The sequence below is a fragment of the Pelodiscus sinensis genome, chromosome 9 (genome assembly GCF_049634645.1).
Source record: "Pelodiscus sinensis isolate JC-2024 chromosome 9, ASM4963464v1, whole genome shotgun sequence".
NCBI lineage: Eukaryota > Metazoa > Chordata > Testudines > Trionychidae > Pelodiscus > Pelodiscus sinensis.
The window spans coordinates 65,640,084-65,666,440 of NC_134719.1; the positions used below are offsets into that span (position 1 = coordinate 65,640,084).

Below are 26,357 nucleotides of genomic sequence, written 5' to 3' on the forward strand. Positions count from 1 at the left end.
CAAAGTCAGAGGGCATCAGCACTGTCTGGTGGGGCTCAGGGTACAGCCTCCCCCCCATCTGAAGCCCTTGTACTTTGGCTCCCCTGCCCCTTAGCAGTAGGGTTCACTTTGGCTTTGCCCCCCGCCCCCATCTTCCACCCAAGCCAGTGGGCTCCAGCTTAGGTCTCCTCCCTTGGAGTCATGTAGCCATTTTTGTTGTCAGAAGGGGGTCGCAGAACATGAGAACCACTGAGTTAGAGGGTTGGAGTACATTTCCCAGGCCTGAAGAAGAGCTTTGTGTGGCTTGAAAACTTGTTTCGCTCACCTACAGAAGCTGGTCCAATACAAGGTATTATCTCACTCGCCCTGTCTCTCAGAAATAAATTTGCATTTCAAGACTGATTTCTTTGACAGTTTACCTTACAAAGTGGAGTCAAACGCAGCATTTGTAAAGACACCAGCTGCTCCCAGGTCACTAGACAACAACAGAAACACACTGGTATAAGCCTGGAGTGATAGGAAATGAGAGAACCCCTAACATGGGCCCAAAAAGGCCTTTTCTCTCTTAAGGAGCTCGTTCTTCCACCCTCTGCAAAGTATGAATTAGGCTCAGATATGACAGCTCTTGCAGATTTACATGTTTTCCCAAATGAAGCACTGCCTGTGTTATCAGAGCCTTTCTATCTCCTGAATGGAATGCTGTAACCAACCACTCATGACTATACTCCAAGTTTGTACCTGTCTTCATATGGATCCATATTACAAGCCAACAACAATGAAATTAATGACACCATCTTTTGAGCCATTCTTCAGTTTATTGTTTACAAAGCCTATACTGTCCTTCCAGACTTGAGCCTGCTCTGCACAGAAATCCAGGTCTAATAAAACAACACCATGGACAAGATGGGTCACGCTCAGGGACTACATGCCATGATGTTTTTGGCTCTATGGTGGAACACACTTTAAATTCTCACAATATAGATTAACAGAGGCCCCTGGAACTGCAATTTTTAAAGGACCAAATGAAAGAAATGGCTATTATTTTAAAAACTGGAAATTAGTAATAAATCATCCATACACAGAGCAGGCAAGACAATCCCATTGACCTGGGCATGACTCCAATAGAGCCCTAGTTCACTCTGTCAGCATCTACTGACCAATTGTTTCTAATGTGCATGCAGTCTCATTAGCAACACATGCAAAAAAGTGCATCCTGTCTTTGGAACCCTGGCAAATCATTGTTAAAAACCCATCTATCATGCCTCTGCATATGCACAAAATGTGATTTGCAAAGGCTCATCACTGGGTCTAATCAAAACCAGTTTTCATTGTAAGTCTCAAAGCCCATTTTGAGAAGGTGTCAATCTCCCTGCCAGAACTTAGCTTTATAGCCCCAGCTGATTCAGCACTAGAGTTATTCATGTAAGGACTATCTGGCATTTTATGATGGGAGAAAGTGGCTTACACATCTTGCGCTTGAAACTACAAAACATTCCTATGCAGGCTTTCAGAAAATTGACCTTTGAGTTGGTCATGAATGTTTAACTGAAAAGGCTAAAATTTGTCGAAGGGTGGGTGAGGAAAAATAGGACTGGCAAGCTTCCTGGTAGCTGCAGTACTTGGGAAAGCCATGGTGCAGGTTAGCGTGGTAAGCTCACAGAACACATTGCTCTTACCTGGTAGGATTCAGCAGCCTTTTTGTTTCCTCTGATGATGGAATTGAAACATCCCCGGGATGGAGTAGAAACAACAACAAAACAGACCTTATCAGTGAAGGATATGACAAGCATGTGGCTGAAGCAGTTTCTCACCCTAACGCTCTGAGGTGGTTAGTGGACTGTGCTCGGGTGCATATGCCCCACTCCAGCTGGTGACACTCCAGGCCTGGAAGGAGGGAAGAGAACTGGGACCACCTTAAACATGCCATCTGAACCAAGGGGTACAGAGGCAAGGTCTCTGGGATAGGTGAAATTATTATTTGGAGGCCCAGGAAAACAAGATGCAGCTCACAGTGCTTCTATCTCTATGCTGGGGCTTTGTTTACTGAACATCAGTTACCCTCCAAAAAATAGTTTCTGGTAGATCGTAGGGTGGTTCTCTGGGAGTCTCCTTCAACAATACCATGCTAGTCTTCTGTATTTTAGACTTTTGGACCTTCCTGAAAATAGCAGCAGCAGCCACACTGGTTCTGTTGACTTTAGTGAGGGTTGACTCAGCCCCTTCATCTCAACAAGCCTCATTTTGCCTTCTGTAAAACAGGGATGATAGGGCTCCCTTTCTCTCATTTTGTCATGTCTTTTTAGGGATGAGCCACGTGGACTAATAAGGGACCATTTTGAATCACTTTTCTGACTTTAACTGCACTTCCAAGGATAAATCACTTGTTTCAAGGCAAATGCCCTCAGCAGTAACCAAAGGCGCAAACAAAGCCATGCACGTCTTACCTTTGTCACTGAGACGCCTGATTAGTAGAACTATGGGTATACTTGTCAGCAACACAGCCACAAGGGCCACAGCTCCAACACCCATGTAAAGCAGAACTTGCTTGAAATAAGAAGCGGCCTCTTCTGAAATAAATTCCCAGGCCAACATGTTAGGGTTCAGATCACTGGGGGTAAATTTTTCAAAAGTGCACATGGATTGAACAGAGATGTCAATTAGGGGAAATTCTATTAATAGAGATGCTCTGTGTTCTAGTCAGGAGGGGAGGATGGAAATATGGGTCGGATCAGATGAGATACAATCAAAAGAAAGAGTCTAATGCATCAAGGAATGGCAGATGGATAATTAGTGACAAATTAGTGCTTATACACAAATGCTGGAAGTCTAAATAGTAAAATGGGTGAACTAGAGTGCCTAGTTTTAAAGGAGAATATTGATATAATAGGCATCACGGAAACTTGGTGGAATGAGGACAATCAAATGGAACATAATCATACTAAGGTACAAAATATATCAGAAGAACAGAAACAGTCGTGCTGGTGGGGGAGTGGCACTATACGTGAAAGAAAATATAGACTCAAATGAATTAAAAATCTTAATGACCAAAATGTTCCATAGAATCTCTATGGATAGAAATTCCATGCTCCAATAATAAGAATATAGCAATCGGGATATATTATCCGTCACCTGATTAGGTCAGTGATAGTGACTATGAAATGCTAAGGGAGATTAAAGAGGCTATCAAATTTAAAAACTCAATAATAATAGGGGATTTCAACTATCTCCATATTGACTGGGTACACATCACCTCAGGACAGGATGCAGAGATACAATTTCTTGATACCTTAAGTGACTGCTTCTGGCAGCAGCTGGCTCTGGAACCCACAAGGGGAGAGGCTATTCTTGATTTAGTCCTAAGTGGAGCGCAGGATCTGGTTCAAGAGGTAAATATAACTAGACCACTTGGAAATAGTGACCATAATATAATAAAATTTAACATCCTTGTGGGGAGAAAAACCCCTCAGCAGCCCAGCACTGTGGCATTTAATTTCAGAAAGGGGAACTACACAAAAATGAGGAAGTCGGTGAAACAGAAATTAAACAGTACAGTGACAAAAGAAAAATCTCTGCAAGCTGCATGGAAACTTTCCAGACACTATAATAGAGGCCCAACTTAAATGTATACCCCACATTAAAAAACACAGTAAGAGAACCAAAAAAGAGCCACCGTGGCTTAACAACCATGTAAAAGAATCAGTGACAGATAAAAAGATATGTTTTTAAAAAATGGAAGTCAAATCCTAGTGAGGAAAATAGAAAGGACCATAAACTTTGTCAGATTAAGTGTAAAAATATGATAAGAAAAGCCAAAAAGGAGTTTGAAGAACAGCTAGCCAGAAACTCAAAAAGTAAAAGCAAAATTTTTTTTAGTACATCAGAAGCAGGAAGCCAGCTAAACAACAAGGGTGTGTCTAGACTGCATCTCTCTGCTGACAAAGAGATGCAGATTAGGCACATCGAAATTGCTAATGAAGCAGGGATTTAAATATCCCGCACTTCATTAGCATAAAAATGGCCACTGCTTTTTTTCGGCAGGGAGCTTTGTCAGAGAAAAGCAGCAGTCTAGAGGCTGATCTTTCGAGAAATAAAGCCTTTTTCAAAAGATCCCTTATCCCTCGTGAAATGAGGTTTACAGGATCTTTTGAAAAAGGCTTTATTTCTCGAAAGATCAGCCTCTAGACTGCTGCTTTTCTCCAACAAAGCTCCATGCCAAAAAAAAGTGGTGGCCATTTTTATACTAATGAAGCATGGGATATTTAATCCCCGCTTCATTGGCAATTTTGATACGTCTAATTATATGTAGATGTACCCCCAGTGAGGCCCTTCGATGGTGAAGATGCTAAAGGAGCACTCAAAGATGATTAAGTCATTGCAGAGAAGCTGAATTAATTCTTTCCTTCAGTCTTCAAGGCTGAGGATATTGGGGAGATTCCCAAACCTGAGCCATTCTTTTTAGGAGACAAATCTGAGAAATTGTCCCAGATTGAAAATTGCGGAATTATAAACTGTGGTTTGTAACCTATCCTTTAAATCAGAGTCTGTACATAATGATTGGAAGATAGCTAATGTGATGTCAATATTTAAAAGGGGCTCTAGAGGTGATCCTGGCAATTACAGACCTGTAAGTCTAACTTCAGTACAGGGCAAATTAGTTGAAACTATAGTGAAGAATAAAATTGTCAGACACATGGATGAATATAATCTGTTGGGGGAAAGTCAACATGGTTTCTGTAAAGGGAAATCATGCCTTACTAATCTGCTACAGTTCTTTGAGAGGGTCAACAAACAGGTAGACAAGGGGGATCTAGTGGATTTAGTAGACTTAGATTTCCAGAAAGCCTTTGACAAGGTCGCTCACCAAAGGCTCTTAAGTAAAGTAAGTTGTCATGGGATAAGAGGGAAGGTCCTTTTGTGGATTGATAACTGGTTAAAAGACAGGAAAGAAAAGGTAGGAATAAATGGTAAGTTTTCTTAATAGAGAGAGATAACTAGTGGGGTACCCCAAAGGTCTATCCTGGGACTCATCGTATTCAACTTATTTATAAATGATCTAGAGCAAGGGGTAAACAGTGAAGTGGCAAAATTTGCAGATGATACCAAACTGCTCAAGGTAGTTAAGACCAAAGCAGACTGTGAAGAACTTCAAAAAGATCTCACCAAACTAAGTGATTGGGCATCAAACTGGCAAATGCAATTTAATGTTGATAAATGTAAAATAATGAACATTGGAAAAAATAATCCCAACTATAGGCAGCAGGTTTAAAATAAACAAAAGGAAGTTTTTCTTCACACAGCGCACAGTCAACCTGTGGAACTCCTTGCCAGAGGACGCGGTGATGGCTAGAACTTTAACAGGGTTCAAAAAAGAGCAAGATAGATTCATGGAGGTTAGGTCCATCAATGGCTATTAACCAGGATGGGTAGGAATGGTATCCCTAGCCTCTGTTTCTCTGGAGGTGGGTGACAGGGGAGGGATCACATCAGGATTATCTGTTGTGATCCCTCCCTCTGGGGCGTCTGGTATTGGCCACTGTCGGCAGACAGGATACTGGGCTACATGGACCTTTGGTCTGATCCAGTATGGCCATTCTTGTGCCTAAGGGACTTAGAACCAGATTTTCAAAGGTATTTAGGTCCCTAGTGAGACAAACAGGCCCTAGTGGGAGTCACAAAAACACCTAAGCAGGCGAGGTGCTGAACTCTGGAAGTTAGATGCCCCTGACACTCTCATTAGGCCCCTGTCTGAATCTTTAGGTGCTCCAATACTTGTTAAAATGTGGCCTTCCGTGACTTGGACAGCTAAGTCCCTCCAAAGGACTCCGCCACTTTTGAAAAGTGACCTAGCTGTATTGAGTCACTTGGACCTTTAACAATCAGAGCGTAAAGCTCCTGAATCCCACCGAAAGTTACCAGGAGTCCTGCTCCTAAGTCAGATAAATTCCAAGTAATATGTGCTGGAGGCAAGAGTGCCAGAGCCTGAGAAGAAGTAGAGACTCTTGAGGCCCTGCCTCTTCTGTGGTCCCCTCATCGTTCCCCAAGACCCTGCCTCCCCTGTGCTGGAGGGCCTAGGGCTCTCCACAGTGGCCTGGTCTCCTTGGAAGGCTCTTACCATGGCCCAGCTCCAGCCTCTGTCCTGGCTAGAGAGGACAGGACATCTGGGGAAAAGGAGGAGCAAGGGCAGGGCTGTGAACACTGGCCAGGCCTAGTGGGGGGGGGGCACTAAGGCCCAGCTGGGCCCCCCCACTGGGAAGAGGCTGGTGCTATGTGCAGTGGCTGCACTTCCCTGATGATTAGCTCCCTGTATCACTTTGTGCCTACCTGGACTTGCAGTGTGGAGGGGCAATATGGCCCCCTGCCCACCCAGTTACATCCATGTAACAGGTGGGTGGACACAGCCGTTTCTGGCTGGAGAGAATAACTCGAACCACCCTACATCATACTGGAGTTCTACATAAGCTGTGCGAGCTCAGGAAATCGACGTGGGCATCGCTAAGGACAATTCGATGGCGCACACTGCTCTGCTTTCTGTGCTGCGGCCGCCAACAAACCAACCAAATGGTTAGGATGCAAATGAAACTGGATGGAGCATAATAAGGAAAATCTAGAGCAGGATGAAAGCAGGCTGGCTAGAGACACAAAGCGAAGGCGGGACACTGGGTCATTGCTGTAGATGGGGCCCCGATAAATGACGCCTGGAGAGTGTTTTCCCAGCCTCATAGCACCAGGGGATATTCAGTGAAAGGGAAGGTGGCAAATTCCAATCCAATACACTTAGCACGCCAGTGTGCTGCTGACACTCTGACTCCAAGTGCTAATACTCTCCAGGCCCAGCAAGGCATCAGCAAACACCAGATCATGGGTTCCCAAACTGGGGGGGGGCGCGAGGCAACCCAGCCTCCCCCCCCCCCCCCGTCAATCCCCCCCGCCTCCAAAGTTTTGCTGCTATTTTTGTTTTTCAGCCCCCGTCAGTTCCTTTATTTTTATTCAACAAGTTTTGCTGCTGTTGGGGAAAGGGGGGGGGGGCATTAGAGTTTCTGAAAAATCCAAAAGGGGGCATGATGCTGAAAAGTTTGGGAACCACTGCACTAGATACAGAGTCTTGGAGGGACGGGTGCTCCCCTGCTTGAGCCAACCCAACGAGTGGAACAAACCATTCCAAACCTGCCTGCTGTGGGGCTTCTTCAGGGCCACGCTTATGATCTATGAGGCCCTACACCAGTGGGCACCAACCAGTCGATCAGGATCTACTGGTGGATCTTGGAGCCCCTGACAGGGGCTCTTGACTGCTTTGGCCAAGAGGCTGCCAAGTGGCCGCACTTCATCTGCCCCTTGCCCCACTGCTGCTCATCTCCTGCCCTTTGCCTTACAGCTTGCCTCCCGCCCCCACCCCAGGAGCCTCCCGCTTGCTGTGCAGAGCAGTGAAGGGAGAGGAGGGGGTGCTGATGTCAGGGTGCCCCCTCCCACCCTGGATTCTGTCTCCACAGAATGGAGGGGGAGCACAACAGGGCTAGGGATGGAGGGAGGTTGCTGGCTGCTTTGGAGAGTGGTGCAGGGGTGAGCCTGCCTTAGCCTGAGGTAAGCAGTGCCCAGCTGGAGCAAGCTGCGAACCCCTGCCCCAATCTTGAACCCCCTCCTGCTCCCCAGCCCCCTGCCCCAGGCTCAGCTCAGAGCCCTTCTCACATTTCAAAGACCAGAGCAAGTGCCCCAACCTTCTGCCCCTGCCTGGTGGAATGGACGGAGGATGGGAAAAGGGAGGGAGGATGGAGTGAGCAGAGGCGGGGCCCCAGAAAAGGGGCAGGAAGGAGGTGGGGCCAGGGTATTTGGGTTTAAGGTAGATCCTCGATTGCACTTAAATTCAAACTAGTGCCCCTATGCCCGATGGGAGCTGGGGGGCATAAGTTTTTAGAGATGGAATTTTATAATCATCAGCAGCACACTAATGAAATATTTTTAAAATGAATTTTAAACTAAGGTCCTGTAGTCTAACACAGTCAAATCAGAAACTGATAGGGGTTGGCAAATGCCTATTAAATGGCTTTGCTACCACTCGAATGGCTCTTTCACAGGTTCAGGGTTCTGCTAATCACTCTGGCACAGGCTTTTTCACTGTTAAGTGAACTAGATCCTCTCTGGAGGAAGCAGAATCATAGAACGGGATAGGAAGAGGCAGGTGGATGGACATTAAGACTTAGTGGTGCCCCAAATTTTCAGGTACCCTACACAGCTGCATAATCTGTATATGGGTAATGATGGCCCCGGGCTTCTTCCACTTTCCCCAGCAACATCTGGTGCTGGTTCCTGCCAGAGACAGGATACTGGGCAGGTTAGTGTCTGGTGCCCACTGGTCACCCCGTCTGTGTGCAGCTCTAGTGCTTGCTGCTTTCACTGAAGTGTGCTGCTTTGCAAAGGGCTGTAACTGCCCCCAAAAGGTCCTGCTCCGGTTGATATCCAGCCCAGCCTCATTTGCCAGCCCACAGAACTCCTTCCCCACCCCGGAAATGCTGAGTTCCCACTTGAGCCGCTCCACATTCGCCCAGTTGTCTTGCTCCAGCAAAGGGACTGCCAGGGAAAAGCACCGCTCCAAATAGCAAAACAATGTACCTTGGCAGGCAGGCATCTTGTCTGACCACTGCCCATCTGGCTGGCACTGCACCCTGCTTGTCCCATTGAGGAAGTAGCCCGGAGTGCAGCGGAAGCGGCATGCTGACCTGTAGCTGAAAGGTCCCAGAGGGTGGGAGCAATTCATAAGAACTGGCTCCAGGCCTCGCAGCTCAGGGCACCGTGTGACTGGAATAGAACAAAAAACCAATCAAATGTTCATACCCGTCTTGCAAAGCTCAGCCTACAGCATCTAATGCAGCCTTTGCTGACCTGGGAAGACGCCCCAGTGGCCGAAGGGGACGGGATGGAATGCAGCCAGGGTGGAGATGAAGACTCAGAGGACATAGGTGGCTGATAGCCCTCACCATGTAACGGGAATCACCACTGGAAGCATGCAGTGTTACCTCCTACTAGGGAGCTGTAACTAGAGACACGGTAAGCAGCTGCCAAGGTCTACGCCGCAATCAGAAATGTGACTGGAGCACTCAGCTCAGGCCCCAGCCCAACCCTGCAATCAAATAACTCGGCAGCCTGAGCCCCACGTGCCCAAGTTAACTGGCACAGGCCAGGCCCAGGTCCCCTTGAACTCAATCAGCGCCATCTCAGGTACGTCTCCACATGCTGTAATCCCACCAGTGACATACTCTTTGTGTGGGACACTGCTGGTCTTAAGCACCAGCCTGCAGCTACAGGAAGCAGCTTGGATAGTTTCCATAACCAGGAGAGCCTGGTTAAGTACAAAGCCTACAGCCCAATGTTCCCTCTATTTTTCCAGTTGTGTGTGGAATACATTTTGTTATGTGCACCAAAGCATGGGCAGATGTGCACTACCTATAGAAACACCTGCTATTGGCTGTGGGAGGCTGAGAGTGCTCTGCCAGATATCTCCTGGGCAGCAGTTCTAAGGTTGTTATGGGGGGTCACGAGCTGTCAGCCGTCACCCAACCCCCACTTTGCCTCCAGCATTTGTAAGAGCATTAAATGTATAAGGGGGGATTGCACTCGTAGGCTTGCTGCTCAGAAGGGGCCACCAATACAAGGGTTTGAGATCCACTGGCCTAGATAAATCATGATAATGGAGGAAGAGGGAGCCCTGCCTGTGCCGCTCGACACCTTAGCTCAAGGGGAGACTGCAGAACTGTGGTATGGAAACCTGTGGGCAGTTTTTAATCCAATTCATAGCAGCCAACCCGATCTTCCCTACTCTCCACAGCTGCTTTGCAGGCCCCCCATCAGCAACGCTGTCAGGGCTGGCTGCGAGGGGAGAAGGGCTAGGGGAACAGGCTGACGGGTAGTTAAGTGCCAAAGGTGTCTGGGTGCAGGGGGCATCGAGTGCCAGGTGGATGGGCTGCCAGGAGATTTGGCTGCTTGAGCTGCAGTGTGAGGTGGTTGTGGGTCAGAGGCTTCTCCAGCTACAGGCAGCTGCCCCTCCAGCACGCTGGGAGCGTGCAGACTAAAGTAGAGTGATGCTGTAACTTTGCACACCAGGTTTCAATGTCATCCACTCAGATTTGGCCCCCGTGCCTCCTTCTTGACATGCCAGGCCAAATCTGCCACCCGCAGCCTATGAGGATGGGGTGACACACTGAGTTTTGCTTAGACTGGCAGACTGTTTTGGGCAGCCTCTGGCTGAGGTGCTCTGGTCAGGGGCATGTGGGGCCAAGTAAAATGGCATGCCAGAGAGAGCGGTGCTCCCAAAGTGGGTGTCCACTAATGGCGTGCAGGTGAGCAGCATGACAGGAACACAGACTGGTGGATCACGCAGGCAGATTGTCATGTGCGTGCTAAGGGACAAGGTGCTTGCTGGAGGGATGAATTGTGCTGACAGGAATTGCATGCCATTAGCACACACTTTGCACGGGTGTAAATGGCTGCCCAATGGGTCAGGCCCTTGTCTCCTTATTACACAACATTCTCTCTGCCCTGGCTCCCAAACCATGCTACACAATAGCGCTCCTCCCCAGAACGGGCAGAGATCTTGGCTCCCGGGGAAGGATACCTCGCATCATACCTACTCCACCACATACTCTCCAAACAACCAATGTTAATGTTGAGTCCGTGTGACGGACCATTACTGGATTTTATGGGAAGCAGCCAGTTCACTGCTGCACCCATGGGGGGGTGTTTGCCCCAAAAGTTGGTACAAAGGGGGCCATGTGAGGTGTCAACCGAAAGCTTACCTTCTACTGAGTCTGTACAGGCAGTCCCCGGGTTACGTACAAGATAGGGACTGTAGGTTTGTTCTTAAGTTGAATCTGTATGTAAGTCGGAACTGGCGTCCAGATTCAGCCGCTGCTGAAACTGATCAGTTTCAACAGCGGCTGAATCTGGACGCCAGTTCTGACTTACATACAGATTCAACTTAAGAACCCCAGGCATCCCCAAGTCAGCTGCTGCTGAAACTGATCAGCGGCTGATTCCAGGAAGCCCGGGGCAGGGGCTTCCTGTAGTCAGCCACTGGTCAGTTTCAGCAGCGGCTGACTTGGGGACACCTGGGGCAGAGCAGCTGGGGTGCTGCTGGGTTGGTCCAGTAGCGCCACCACTCCTCGGCGCTACTGGACCAACCCAGCAGCACCCAAGCTGCTCTGCCCCAGGCGTCCTGATTCAGCCGCTGCTGAATCTGACCAGCAGTGGCTGAATCAGAAGCCTGGGGCAGAACAGCTGGGGTGCTGCCCGGTTGGTCCAGTAGCGCCCAGAGCGGCACTACGGGACCAACTGGCAGCGCCCCAGCTGCTGTACCACAGGTGTCCGGAGCAAAGCCGCGGAGCACGGGGGCAGCGGGACAGCCCAGACGCGCCGTGGCTGTCCTGCTGCCCTCGGGCTCCGTGGCTTTGCTCTGCTTTGCTCCCCGTCCCCCTGGTCTGCAGACCAGGGGGACGGGGAGCAAAGCGGTGGAACACGCGGGCAGCGGACAGCCCAGACGCGTCTGGGCTGCCCGCGTGCTCCGCGGCTTTGCTTTGCTTTGCCCCCCGTCCCCCTGGTCTGCAGACCAGGGGGAGGGGAGGGGCAAAGCAGAGCCAAGCCACGGAGCGCGCTGCCAGCTGACAGCCCAGACGCGTCTGGGCTGTCAGCTGACCGCGCGCTCCGCTGCTTGGCTCTGCTTTGCCCCCCCCCCCGTCCCCCTGGTCTGCAGACCAGGGGGACGGGGGGGGGGCAAAGCAGAGCCAAGCCTCGGAGTGCGTGGGCAGCGGACAGCCCTGTCCACTGCCCACGTGTTCCGCCGCTTTGCTTCCTCTCCCTGGTCTGCTGGAGACCAGGGAGAGGAACGGCCCCGTTCGTAACTGCGGATCCGACATAAGTCGGATCCGCGTAACTCGGGGACTGCCTGTATATTCTATTCAGGTAATTGTATAATATCTATGTGTGGAGCTATAAACATGTGCTCTGTATGGAGACTGGAAGTTTCTCTCTATGTGGTTGAGCAATAGGCGAGGAAAGCTCAGCCTATGGACATGCTAATTAGCAAGGCTTCAGGGACAATAGATCTCTTAAGTACCAGTGACCACCTGGGAAGGAATCTAGATGTCTGGCCACTGACCATGTGACTCTCTCCAGCTTGGAAGAAGCCAAGGAGGGATATAAATATGCCATGTGGCTTCCTCCATTTTGGTCTTCAGCTCAGCTCTTGATCCCAGATGCAGCCTTGCAGGGAATCACGAGCCAGAAAGAACTGTGGACCCATCCTGACATAGGACGTACACCAGACGCTTTTAAGATAGCATTTTATAACATCTCTGCTAAGAGCCTGCATCAAGAACTGGGAGATGCGATGCATGTAATGTATGATACTTTAACAACCTTACTCTCATGCTTTTCTTTCTTGTAGTAATAAACCTTTAGACTGTAGATTCTAAAGGATTGGCCCAGCGTGATCTTGTGGGTAAGATCCAGAGTGTACATTGACTGGGACCTGTGGCTGGTTTCTTGGGACCGGACAGAACTCGTTTGGGAAGGTGAGATTGGGTTCTAAAACCCCTCACCTGTGTGTTAGGCCTGTGACTGTTTGGGGCTCAGAGAGAGTTGGGGTGTCAAAGGAGTTTGCTTGTGAGGCTTCTGGCTGGCCAAGCTGGCAGCTGGAGCGCTCTGTGGGACTGGTTTGTGGCCTATTTGGGAAGGTCTCCAGTCTGGTGCTATACGGAGCCCCTAGTTTGAGCAATTCGCCCTGAGCAGATGCCCAGGCCAGGCCCAGTAACGTGACAGTCTATACCTTCACAGTGCGGAGGGTGCGCTGTCCATTCTCCTCGGGCCGTGCACTCCAGCAAGTTTGGTCCAGTTCGCACAAATCCCATCTCGCAGGAGAAGGCGCAGGTGGAATTATACGTGAAGTTTCCATGCCACTGAGAGCAGGTTAGCTGGCCCCTCTCTGGGGTGTCCAGCGCTAGGCATTTGACAGCTGGAATAGCAAAGCACAAGTCTTAAGGCAGGAGACTAGATGTGTGAGGGGAAGGTGTTGTTGGGTGCAGTACTAGGAGAATGGGTAGATGGGTAGGGCAGTGTCACGAGTAGGTGGGTGCAGGCATGTTCTGTGGGTGCCGGGGGTAAAGAGTTCCAAGCACATGGAGCCAGAAGTGGAGTGGAGTGGTGAAATGAGAAGGGACGGGGGCTCAATGGTAACTGAGGTGCCTGGTTCTCATAGGGAGCAGGTGACGGGTGTGAGGTGACACTGTGAGTGGACTAAGTGCCAAGGGTCATGGTGCCAGCAGGGGCAGGGTCACACAGAGGATTTAGAGAGCCAAGGGAAAACATCTGACATTGAGCCCATGGTGAAAAACACTAGCTGACAGGAGGCCCAGAGGAGAGTGTGGGGGGCAGCTGAAGGAGAGCCATCTGTAGCAGGGTATGTCTACACTTGCACCCTCTTTCAAGAGAGGGATGCAAATGAAGACATTCGAAATTGCAAATGAAGCAGGGATTTACGTCATTTGCATAATCACGTTATGGCACTATTTCGATATAACTAACGCTGTTAAGACAGGTTATTTCGAGAGAAAACCCTTTCCTCAGAATAACCCTTTTTCCTCATAAAATGAGGTTTACCAGTTATTTCGAGACCCATTGTCTCCCTTGTACACACGTTTCTCTCATTGAAGCTTTATGTTGCACAGCTGCCTCAAATCAAAAGGCCCCCTACGCTGGCTCCCAACCACTGGACACAACACCTGTCTTCCCTAGACCTGGAAAAGAGAGGAGTTCCTATGGAAAGTCAGCTGGGATCACACCAGCTTAGCAAGGTACATTCCACACACCCCACAGCCAACGCTGGGTCTCTACCTTCACAGCGCGGGGCTGGCTCTGTCCACTGTCCCAGGGCCGTGCACTCCAGCGTCTCCGCTCCACGCCGCACAAAGCCCGTCTCGCAGGAAAAGGTGCAGGTGGAGTTATACGCGAAGTCTCCATGCCAGTGAGTGCAGTTTAACCAGCCTCTGCCAGGGGCGGCCAGCGCTGGGCACGTGACAGCTGGAAAAGCAAAGCAGAACTGTACGGACTGCTTCACGAGAGCTGAACAGTCCAGAGCACTGGGAATCCCCCGGCCTTCGTTTCCATTAGCATGGCAGCGGCTACAGAGTTTCCTGGCAGTGTTCACAGGGACTCTGAATGTTGGGTTTAATATTTCCATGATTTGCTTGTCAGTTCTCTACATTTAGACATCCTAAGGGATAGGTCTGTTGGTGCTGGAGCATGAGTTGCGAAGGGAAGAACCCATGAGGGGGTGCAATGCCATGGGTATGCCAGTATAGGAGGGTAAGTGCCCATGAGGGGGTGCAATGCCATGGGTATGCCAGTATAGGAGGGTAAGTGCCGGGGTGATGTGGAGCCAGAGACATGACATCCTGGGTGGTGCAGCACTCGGAATTAGAAACTCCTGGGGAATTGTGAATTAATCACTCATCTGTTAGTAGCTGCTTGGCTATTGGTAGCCTAAAGGAAAAATAGCCCTTTCCCTGGGGAATGGTCAAACAAATATGGGAAGCCGTGGTTATAGAATAATTAACACACCAATTATGTACCTAGCAAAGCAGACTGAATACAGAGAGATATTTATGTACTTGGTTACCTTTTATTCAGCATTCAGTCAAAATACATTGATCTGCAAAAACCAGCACATCTGACCAATTGTTTTGAAACATATATCTGGTCTGTTAAAAATGTGTGCATAGAGATTTCACTCAATTTCATAAAAGTCACCAGAAATAATATAGGTGTTACCATATTATAGAATGAGGATCATTGTAACATCCTCTTAAACAGAGAGCTCCCGTGACTATATTCCTGTAGGCGTCTCTCATGGGTATAATCATTGTTTTGTTTCTGATATTTACATAGGAAGGATTTGTAGAGAGAAGGAAGGGATCCTGGCGTTATGACACCAGCAGCACTGACTCACTAGACACCAAAAGTTAATGCTGGGCCTCTACCTTCACAGCGCGGGGCTGGCTCTGTCCACTGTCCCAGGGCCGTGCACTCCAGCGTCTCCACTCCACGCTGCACAAAGCCCGTCTCGCAGGAGAAGGTGCAAGTGGAGTTATAAGCGAAGTCTCCATGCCAGTGAGTGCAGTTTAACAGACCCCTGCCTGGTGCAGCCAGCGCTGGGCACTTGACAGCTGGAACAGGAAGGCACAGGTCGTTAAAGCACAAATCTGGAGGGGGTGGGGAGGTGGTCTTTGATGGTGGAGAGTGAAGTGCCAAGGGACTAGGCTATGGAGTGCTGAAGTGTCACAGGTGTGGGGGTGCATGAGGTTAGACCTGGGTGCCGGAGATGTGGAGTGGTGCAGTGGTGGAGGTTTAGAGCATGGGATGCCGTGGATACAGAGTGAAATGGAGGCTGTTGGTGCCACAGACAGTTGAGGTGCAAGTATTAGCTGAAGGGATAGGTGCTTGGGGGAGATCTCAGAAGGGCAGAGTGTGGAGCAGGCTCAGCAAAGGGTGCTCTAGACACCCCATCCTCAGGGTTGGATTAAGTGGGGGGCTAGCCGGGCAGCTGCCTGGGGCGCCAACCTATGGGGGGCTCCTGATGGCAGCTGTAGGGTGCTCCACGCGCCTGGGGCTGTGTGGCACCCCTTAGAGCTGCAATCAGGCACCGTGCACCCGATTGCAGCTGTAAGGTGCGCAGCTGTAAGGTGGTGCTGCGCATGCGGCGTGCGCCTGGGGGTGGAACCGCGCATGCGCCACACGCCCGCTGCCCGGGGCGCAGGAATGGCTTGAGCCGGCCCTGCCCATATTTATTCTTATTTCTCTACCTTCACAGCGCGGGGCTGGCCCTGTCCACTGTCCCAGGGCCGTGCACTCCAGCGTCTCCGCTCCACGCCGCACAAAGCCCGTCTCACAGGAGAAGGCACAGGTGGAGTTATACGCGAAGTCTCCATGCCAGTGAGTGCAGTTTAACCAGCCTCTGCCCGGGGCGGTCAGCGCTGGGCACGTGACAGCTGGAAGAGCAAAGCAGAACTGTACTGACTGCTTCACGAGAGCTGAACAGCCCACAGCACTGGGAATCCCCCGGCCTTCGCTTACTTTAGCGGGGTGGCTGCAGAGTTTCCTGGAAGTGTTCACGGGGGCTCTGAACACGGGGGTTTATCATTTCCTTGATCTGCTTGTCAGTTCTGTGCGTTTAGGCCTCCTAAGGCCAACTCGGTGTAATTTGTCCCAGAATTTCCCATTGGATGAGCAGAAGCAGCTTCCCCAAGCCAGTCCTGCAGGGCAGCCTGTACTGTACCTTCACAGCGCGGGGCTGGCCCTGTCCACTGTCCCAGGGCCGTGCACTCCAGCATCTCCGCTCCACGCCGCACAAAGCCTGTCTCGCAGGAGAAGGCGCAGGTGGAGCTATACGCGAAGTCTCCATGCCAGTGAGTGCAGTTTAACCAGCCTCTGCCAGGGGCGGCCAGCGCTGGGCACGTGACAGCTGGAAAAGCAAAGCAGAACTGTACTGACTGCACAATAAAGTTGCAGGGAGTTTCCTCTGAGTGTTCATGGGGGCTCTAAATCCTGAGTTTTACATTTCCTTGATTTGCTTTTCAGTTCTGTGTGTTCAGACATTCGAAAGCCAACTCAGCCTGCAAGAAATCTCCACATATGTCAGAGCCGTTTAAATTGGCCCTGCTTGGGTCATGCAATTGGAAGACCAAAGAGTAACTCTATGGGACAAGGTGCTGGGAGCTGGTAATGCCAAGGGAGGGGGCTCATGTGTGAGGGAATGCCAGGGCTGAGTGGGTTATGGTGGTAGGTGCTGGGTGTTGGGCTGCTGTGACCCCAGGAGCTCTGGCTGTCAACTGATGAAGGGGATTCATGGGATTTTTACAGGGATCCTGCATCGTGAGGGTGGGGGGGGAGGGGGGAAGGGGGTTAACCTAACTGACTCATGCAGTCCCTTCTAACCCTGGGTTCCAGGATTCTATGAAAAGGGTCCTCACACTCAGGGCAAGTTGATGCAAGATGCCTCACAGTCCTGGGTTCCCCAGGAAGTGTCACAGGTGCAGGGGTTGTGTGTGTTGGATTGGGAAATATTTGGGGTTTGGGATCCTGCGGTGATTTGCCACAGGTGCTGAGTGGTGGTGGATGAAATGCTATGCAGACTGAAGTGCTGGGTGATTAGTGCCACGCAGGGGTGGGGTGCCAGTGTGAGCTGAGAGGAAGGTGCTTGGGGGTGAGGTCCCAGAAGGGCAGGAGTGGAATAGGATGGTACCAATGGGTGGGGTACCAGGGGCATGGACCAGTGCAGTGCCAGTCCAATGGGGTGCCAGGAGGCAGGTGAATGGTTGTGCCCAGGAGTGAGGTGATGGGGGAAGAGAGGAGATGGCAGAAGATGGACAGCCAGGAAGTTGCAGTGCGAGGGGGCAGTGTGGTGGGGGATAGAGCAATAAGAGATCCTCCGGAAAAGGCTTTATTTTCCGGAGAATCACATCTAGACTGGCGCTTTTCTCCGGCTTATCTCCAAGCCGGAAAAAAGCGGCAGCCATGTTAATGAAAATGCCGCGGGGGATATTTAAATCCCCCGCGGATTTGCCTATTCCAAAGTCTACATTAGCATCCCTTTTCCGGAAAGGGTGCCAATGTAGACACAGCCCCTGGGTATGTCTATACTAGCTCGTTAGTTCGAGCTAGGTAGGTAAATGAGGGCAACCGGAGTTGCAAATGAAGCCCGGGATTTAAATATCCCAGGCTTCATTTGCATGTTCCCGGGCGCCGCCATTTTTAAATCCCCCTTAGTCAGAACTAACTGCCCGCAGCTAGACGTGGCAGTTAAACGCTAATTCGAACTAGCTCCTTAGTTCCACGAGGAGTCTGGAGCCCCTGGGAGGCCTTGAGCAGGTTTGGGGGGCATCAAGCAGGGCGAGAATTAGGCTTGCTCAGACACAGGGCAGAGAGCTAAAGCCCATGGCCCTGAGCCACACCATGTGGGGGCTGAAGCTGAAGCCTGAGTAATGCAGCTTTGTGGGAACCCCGTGGTCTGGGGCCCTAGGCAGTTGCCCTGTTTGCCCCTCTCTAATGCCTAAAGAAAAGCACAAGCGGACCATGGAGCTGTTGTTCCATATTGGGGCAGGGGCTCTCAGAAGGAAAGAGGTTGAGAACACCTGCTCTGAACAACCACAATTAATGCTGGGTCTCTACCTGCACAGCGCGGGGCTGGCCCTGTCCACTGCCCCAGGGCCGTGCACTCCAGCGTCTCCGCTCCACGCCGCACAAAGCCCGTCTCGCAGGAGAAGGCGCAGGTGGAGTTATACGCGAAGTCTCCATGCCAGTGAGTGCAGTTTAACCAGCCTCTCTCCGGGGTGGTCAGCGCTGGGCACATGACAGCTGGAAGAGCAAAGCAGAACTGTACTGACTGCTTCACGAGAGCTGAACAGCCCAGAGCACTGGGAATCCCCCGGCCTTCGCTTACTTTAGCGGGGTGGCTGCAGAGTTTCCTGGAGGTGTTCACGGGGGCTCTGAACACGGGGGTTTATCATTTCCTTGATCTGCTTGTCAGTTCTGTGCGTTTAGGCCTCCTAAGGCCAACCCGGTGTAATTTGTCCCAGAACTTCCCATTGGATGAGCAGAAGCAGCTTCCCCAAGCCAGTCCTGCAGGCAGGGCCGGATTAAGGGGGGGCTAGCCGGACAGCTGCCCGGGGCGCCAACCTATGGGGGGGTGCCTGATTGCAGCTGTAAGGGGCACCGCACGGCCTCCGCCCCCAGGTGCACGGCGCCCCTTACAGCTACAATCAGGCGCCGTGTGACCCCCGCCCCCAGGTGCACGGCGCCCCTTACAGCTACAATCAGGCGCCGTGTGGCCCCCGCCCCCAGGTGCACGGCGCCCCTTACAGCTACAATCAGGCGCCGTGTGGCCCCCGCCCCCAGGTGCACGGCGCCCCTTACAGCTACAATCAGGCGCCGTGTGGCCCCCGCCCCCAGGTGCACGGCGCCCCTTACAGCTACAATCAGGCGCCGTGTGGCCCCCGCCCCCAGGTGCACGGCGCCCCTTACAGCTACAATCAGGCGCCGTGTGACCCCCGCCCCCAGGTGCACGGCGCCCCTTACAGCTACAATCAGGCGCCGTGTGGCCCCCGCCCCCAGGTGCACGGCGCCCCTTACAGCTACAATCAGGCGCCGTGTGACCCCCGCCCCCAGGTGCACGGCGCCCCTTACAACTACAATCAGGCGCCGTGTGGCCCCCGCCCCCAGGTGCACGGCGCCCCTTACAACTACACTCAGGCGCCGTGTGGCCCCCGCCCCCAGGTGCACGGCGCCCCTTACAGCTACACTCAGGCGCCGTGTGACCCCCGCCACCAGGTGCACAGCGCCCCTTACAACTACAATCAGGCGCCGTGTGGCCCCCGCCCCCAGGTGCACGGCGCCCCTTACAGCTACACTCAGGCGCCGTGTGGCCCCCGCCCCCAGGTGCACAGCGCCCCTTACAGCCCAGGTGAGGGGGCCACGCGGCGCCTGATTACAACTGAAAGGGGCGCTGTGCACTCAGGTGGTGGGGGCCACGCATGCGCCATGTGCCTAGGGAGGAGCCGCGCATGCGCCGCACGCCCGCTGCCCGGGGCGCAGGAATGGCTTGAGCCAGCGCTGCCCGCAGGGCAGCCTGTACTCTACCTGCACAGCGTGGGGCTGGCTCTGTCCACTGTCCCAGGGCCGTGCACTCCAGCGTCTCCGCTCCACGCCGCACAAAGCCCGTCTCGCAGGAGAAGGTGCAGGTGGAGTTATACGCGAAGTCTCCATGCCAGTGAGTGCAGTTTAACCAGCCTCTGCCCGGGGCGGCCAGCGCTGGGCACGTGACAGCTGGAAGGGAAAAGCAGAACTGTATACGGAAAATGTGGAGTTGGCAGGGAGTGATCCTTTGGGACAGCAGGGTGCAGTGCCAAGGGAGTTAGTTATTGGGGGTGGGTGAAGTGCCATGGGATTGTGGGTGCATGAGGTCAGGTTCTGGGGCCAGAGGATGCTGGGGATGTGATGCCAGAGGCATTATACTCTATATTACACTCCCATAAGCAAACTACGGAATTGTAGTCTAGATTGAATATCTATCAGGTGTGTGGGCAACTTCTTGAAAAAAAAACCATACTGAGAGAGTAGTTACAATGGCTTGGATCACAGTAGGAGGGCATATCTAGTGTGGTGCAGCTGGAGTCAGGCCTTGGTCCAGTACTATTCAGTATTTTGTTCATGACCTGGAGAGTAAAGTGGACAGGAAGCTTTTAAAATTTGGAACGGACCCCAGGCTGGAAGGGGGTGCAAGCCCTCGGGAGGACATAATTACAGATTAGAATGACCATGTCAGTTTGGAGAAGTGGTCTGCAATCCACAAGATGAAATTCAGGAAAGACAAGAGCAAAGTTCTTCCCTCAGGAAGGAAAATTCCAGTGGCAAATACAAGCTGGGGAATAATCGACCAGTTGGAATCACTGCTGAAAAGGGCTTTTTGTTGGCTCGTATTCCATTTGCAATCCACTGTGTGATGGAGCTTCAGGAAGGGTAATGTCATTCTGGGGTGTACTACGAGGTGTGCTGTCTGGCAGGTGCAGGGGAGGTAGCTATCCCACTCTACTCAGCATTGGGGAAGCTCAGCTGGATACCGTGTCCAGTTATGGGTGCCACGTTTTAAGAAAGATGTGGACAAACTGGAGAGTCCATAGAAGAGCAACACAAATAATCAAAGGCTTAGGAAACCTGGCCTCTGAGAAACGGTTACAAACAGCCATATTCAGTCCTGCGACGAGTCCAGGGGTCTGATAACAATCATCAGTTGTGTTATGGGCTGTTATAAAGACAACAGTGATTCTCCATGTGACCGAAGGTAGGCTAAGAAGTAATGGGCTTAATTGCCAGCAGGAGCAATTTATGTTAGACATTAGGAAAACATTTCTACCAATAAGGACAGCTACGCTCTGAAAGCCAGGGCCTAGGCAGGCTGTGGAACCCCAGCCCTGGCAGTTGATAAGAACAGGTTGGACAAACACCTGTTGGGCGGTTTCAGTTTGCTTGGTCCCGTTAGTGTAGGGGGCTGGACTGGAAGCCTCTCGAAGCCCCTTCCAGCCCCACACTGCTGGGTGGGGCTCAGGCCTCAGGAGTGGCTGTCGGGGAAGAGGTGCTGAGATAGGAGCACTTCAGGGGGATGAGGTGCCATGACGAGCCATGGTGGAGGTGTGGAGCCAGAGGAGCCAGCTGTCCGAGGGGAGTGCCAGAGACATGGACTGGTGGTTCCTGAATCGCCCTGTTGGTGGGGTGGCTCTGGAGGATGGTGACAGGAAGAGGAGCTAGGGGACAGCAGTGCCAGGAGTTGGGGGCATTCACTTGGCACTGGTGTAAAAGGCTGGACGGGGGGACCAAGGTCCCTTTCTCTCTGTGAAACTTTCCATTGCACGTCTGCCCAAGTGGAAGGATCCAGTCCCCTGGCACCCTAGACATCATACACAATGGGCTCCTCTGCACAGGGCAACAGGCATCATACCAGCTCCACCCTGTATTCTCTGGACACCCCCAGGTACCTTCACAGCGCGGGGCTGGCCCTGTCCACTGTCCCAGGGCCGTGCACTCCAGCGTCTCCGCTCCACGCCGCACAAAGCCCGTCTCGCAGGAGAAGGCGCAGGTGGAGCTATACGCGAAGTCTCCGTGCCAGTGAGTGCAGTTTAACCAGCCTCTGCCCGGGGCGGCCAGCGCTGGGCACGTGACAGCTGCAGACAGTGAGAATATGAGCAAAGTGGACAGTCAATGTAAGGCCCTCACTCCGCTCTTGGTGGGGCCCTCTGAAGCCAGCTCTCAGCATTCATAGCAGCCTGCCCCCCCACTCCTGTGGACGTGGCAGAGCCAGGGGCCAGGATAGTGGGGGGCAAAAAGGAGGTGACAGTTGAGCCGACTGCACGAGAGCAGTTTGTGTGCGGGAGCTGGGACAGAAATACCAGTGGCTGCTGTAAATCAGGATTAAGGTGCACAGGTGAGTCAGTGTCAAGGCTCGAGCCTTGGACAGCAATGGTTGCTGCAGAACAATGTGTGGCCATTCGGCTTGACTCCTGGGAGATGAATGGGGTTGTGGTGTGTTAGCAGAGCTGGGATTGGGAGATACCCATGTCCAGAATAGCAGTAACTCCTGGGGAGTCAGCAAAGCCCCCGGCACGTGTAACCGCTATGATATTAAGCAATTATACAGTTCTATTTTAACTGCACTTTTACATCCCTAGTAGTCACCCCTTGGTCAGTTCCGAGTCCAAGTTGGACTGGTTTTGTGTGGCACATGCTAGTATTTCTGCAATAGCCTCACACCCAACCCTGCAAATCAATTCTTGTAGTTCCAGCTGTCAGAGATTTGCCATGCTGTTATGCATAAGGCTAGCTGAGGCTGTGAGGTAGGGTTAGCAGGTTACGCCCTAAACACATCTGGTTTTGCACAACCCTGTGCCTCCCTACTTATCTGATCTTGGTTTTTTATCGTGTTTCCACCCTCAGATCCTCTGCTCTAACCACTGCTGCGAGCCTCTGCTCTGGTTAGCAGGCTCCCACAAAAACATCTTGGTGCTTTCTTCTGACCCGCCCCATTGCCTAGAGCAGGGTGGGGGATCTAAGGCCCAGGGGTCTGATGTGACTCCGGCTTGCCTGGATCCAGCCCGAGGCTCAGGGCTCCCTCTCAACATTGGGAGCCCGCGCTGGTGTTCCAGTCCCCCCACTGCCCCATCGCGGTGCTGGAGCACCCAAAATCTACCAGGCTCTGGGGTGTGTGGAGAATGTGGGGAGCATCTTTCTTCTTCTCAGTCGGGGGTCACGTCAGAGAGGGCTTGGGGAGTTGTTTTACAGCCCCCAACTGATTTTTCTGGGCCTCAGCAGCCCCTGGCCCAGAGTGTCCTGCCAGAATGGATCGGTGTAGATACAGGGCACGTAAAGGTGGAATGTGTGCCTCTTAGGACAATGCAGGTGAGACCACTACAGGAAGCCTGTGTCCAGTTCTGGGTATGCAAAATTACAACTGCAACATTAGAAAAGTTTCGGGCGAAAAGCAACAAGGATGATTCTCCTTTCCATTTCCCCAGGCCAGCTATCATTAATGGCCAGTGAGGCTGCAGCTGGAGAGAGTCATGTCATGGGGCTGTGAGCATCTCCCGGGCTCCCTGCAAGCAGAAGGCAGACAAGAGACACCCAGCCTGTATCAGTGTTACAGAAACACCTATTGCAGAGCTCTGAGTGCACCGGGGCACTCAGTCCCCTGCCATTCACTATGCAGCAGATGCACAGACCTCTTTTTCCATGCAGTTAGCAACCATTCGTCCCAGAAGCAGGGATCCACTTCCCAGCTGGGAAGGCAAAGTGGAGCATAGAGCCAGCTATGCAAGTAAACAAATAAAGCAAGAAACTTGGGAAAGCAGCTAATAACTAGCAGCTAGACTAGTTGTCAAAGCAGAATTTCCTACACTGAGTCTGCCAAACATGCTATGTCACAAAGGGTGGATTTCTCCTCCACATCATCAGTGTGAGATTCCACTGAAATGGCCAGTCCATGCACCCTAGCCTACAATGTCTGTATGGGACTCCTTGGACACACTGCTGAAATATGACAGGCGTGCGTGCGTGTGTGTGTGGGGGGGGGGGGGGCGGGACCTCAGCCAGCCAGCTGATTTGGGTGGTCCCAGTGATTGCTGTGGAGCTTCCCAAGCTCAATACATCAAACCACGTACATTCACCTGGAGCTCTGTTAACAATCAACCATGTAACAGGATGGGGGACCAGCCATAGACGATACTTGCATACAGCGGTGAAAGTAACTTAACATTTCTTACAACAGGTACTGTCCTATTGCAGCCTGGGTCCCTGCCACCTCTTTAAATCGCTCCCATAGCTTGCCAGAGCTGCACACCAGGTCACACCCACGTACCTTCACCTCTGCTTGTGCATGTAAAGCAGATAACACGGAGATGAGTGTGGCATAAACCCCAGAAGGATCGAAAGATTAGCAAGAGCTCATGACCCATCACTGGCTGTGAACGCCCCATGTGAAGCCAAAGACATTACATCCTGAGGCTGGAGCTGTACAAAAGGACCCGCTACCCAACTCCCAGTCTGGCTGTTCCCCACGTAGGCCCTGAGAATCCCACTGTCTAATCAGTGGAGAGGGGACAAAAGTAACTGCTGGCACCCACCTGCACACTCTGGAGGCACTGCTGTCCAGTTCCCCGATGCCAAGCACTGCAGTGTGTCCAGCCCTCGCAGTTCGAACCCCTCCGGGCACTGGAAGGTGCATGTGGAGTTGTAGCTAAATTCCCCCAGTGGGTGGCTGCAGGCAGGCCCCGGGCCAAGGCTCTTGCAGGTCACAACTACAAGGACATACAGCATCAGCAGCTAGAAGGGTGGTGATGGGGCACAGGGTGGGCGCCAGATCTCAGGCTCTGTGGAGCACAGCCCAGCCAGCCAGCCAGCAGCTGCAAAGTCCAGCACAGTGCTATCCGTAACATGCTGGCTCCAGACCCGTAGTCCACGACTGGGCTCTCACTCAGCTGCAGTGGAAACGTGCTGTAAACAAGCCCTGACACGCCTGCAGGTAGCAGTGAGCTGAGCAGTCAGGTACAAGTCCCCACACCACAGCGGAGAGACTCTGGGCTTGCTGCTCGCCTACCAAGAGGCTCAGCCTCCCATTTAGGCCTGGGCCATGGCTCAGCCCTAAGACCAGAGCAGGACTAAATCTGGCCCATGGCTGCCCTAGGGAGCAGGCTTCCCTGCTGAGAAAGGCAGGACTGCCAGGCCCTGCTTGAACAGCTGCAAGCCTGGGGGTGGGGGAAGAGGCTTCATGCCAGGGGAAGGCAGAATACTGCTGGGCCGAATCTGGCCCACCAAGCCACAGGATCCAGCCCACAGACCCTCCCCCACTGCGATCCTTAGGCACGTAGCAGCCCCTGGTTTAAATTCAGGGCTGCTCCACCTGCCTCTCTGCTCCAGAGAGAGGGGAGGGTTCCCTGTGATCTCCCCAGCCCAGCCCAGCCCTCAGCTCCTATTGTCTAGACCAGCCAGGCAATAGGAACTGACCCCAGCAACCAGCCAATAGAAGCTGAGAGATTGGCCTGGAGGCAGCAAAAGCCTCTCCCCCACCTGAAGGTGAGAGCCAGGTGGAGGCAGCAGCCTTTTATTGTTACGCAGGCTGGGCCTGGGGCAGCAGGAGCAGGAGGTCCAGCCTGCTGCCCACAAGACAGGTAAGTGCCTCCCACTAGAACCTGCCTCTGGCACCTTCCCTGGTCAACATCTAAGCCCTCTGCACCCCTTTGCCCCAAGTCATAACTCCCTCCCAAAGCCTGTACCCCCTAGGACACTCCTCTCTGGCCAGAATCCTCTCCTACACCCACACTTCCCCCAGGACCCTATACACCAATCCCCTGACCCAGGTCACAACCCGTCCTCAACCCAAACCCCCTCCCAGACTCTGTATTCCCCCCTACCCCAAGCCAGATCCTCTCCTGCACCCATACTCCCTCCCTGGCTCTGCACCCCAGCCCCGATCCAGGTCACAGCCCCCTCCTTCAAACTCCCTCTCCTGCACCCCAGTCCTTAACCCCATGCCACCTCCTGCACAGAAAAGTGAGGCCCTTGACTACTTCCCAGAATCTTGGAGTGGCCCCCCAGCAAAATTATTGCCCACCCCTGCTTCATATGCTGCCCCCTGCCTCCAGCACGATCCCACTGGCCAGTTTCCAGCCAATGGGAGCTTCCTGTTGTCAACAGGCTGCTTGGACCCCCCCCCCCATACCTCAGGTTCATAGCTATTCACAGGCCACATGACCCCTATAGAGAGTGCAGGCTAGGCAGGAAGGGAGTCAAGCAGGTAAGTCTGGCCAGAGCCTGCCTCTGGCTCCTCACCCCACATAGCCCAAGCCCCCTGCCCCCCTCCTGTACACATCCCTTCCCAGACCCTGCACCCCAATCTCACAACCCAAAACCTCTGCACCCCCTCCTCAGATAACCCAAACCCTGTGCCCCCTTCCTGCACCCATGTCCCCTCCCAGTCCCTACCCCAGGTCACAACTCCCTCCCATTTCCACACCCAGTCCTGCGCACCAATCCCTTTCTGCAACGCGCCTCCATCCCAGACCCTGCACCCCAATCTCACAGCCCAAAACCTCTGCACCCCCTCCTCAGATAACCCAAACCCTGTGCCCCCTTCCTGCACCCATGTCCCCTCCCAGTCCCTACCCCAGGTCACAACTCCCTCCCTTTCCACACCCAGTCCTGCGCACCAATCCCTTTCTGCACCCAGCCTCTATCCCAGACCCTGCGTCTCCTCCATTCGTATCATGGAAGAGTGTGGCCCTTGACCACTCACTCAGTTC

General features: G+C 52.6%; 1 protein-coding gene across 8 annotated transcripts in view; it reads right to left on the reverse strand.

Moving 5' to 3' along the window:
* The window catches only part of LOC102462153 (P-selectin-like), a 40,875-nt gene that overhangs the window by 5,469 nt on the left and 9,049 nt on the right, over positions 1–26,357 (reverse strand). For 2 of the 8 annotated variants that reach the window (XM_075937096.1, XM_014580677.3), the window contains 13 exons: positions 24,183–24,356; positions 21,546–21,731; positions 19,654–19,839; positions 18,187–18,372; positions 16,295–16,480; positions 15,822–16,007; positions 15,000–15,185; positions 13,855–14,040; positions 12,791–12,976; positions 8,584–8,769; positions 2,424–2,546; positions 1,656–1,686; positions 399–454 (listed from right to left, as the gene is read on the reverse strand). In XM_075937096.1, coding sequence (XP_075793211.1) covers positions 400–454; positions 1,656–1,686; positions 2,424–2,546; positions 8,584–8,769; positions 12,791–12,976; positions 13,855–14,040; positions 15,000–15,185; positions 15,822–16,007; positions 16,295–16,480; positions 18,187–18,372; positions 19,654–19,839; positions 21,546–21,731; positions 24,183–24,356 — 2,057 coding nt within the window. In that variant the 3' untranslated portion in view covers position 399. The remainder of the gene's footprint in view (positions 1–398; positions 455–1,655; positions 1,687–2,423; positions 2,547–8,583; positions 8,770–12,790; positions 12,977–13,854; positions 14,041–14,999; positions 15,186–15,821; positions 16,008–16,294; positions 16,481–18,186; positions 18,373–19,653; positions 19,840–21,545; positions 21,732–24,182; positions 24,357–26,357) is intronic. The other 6 variants (XM_075937100.1, XM_075937099.1, XM_075937098.1 and 3 more) reach the window with 6 other exon arrangements.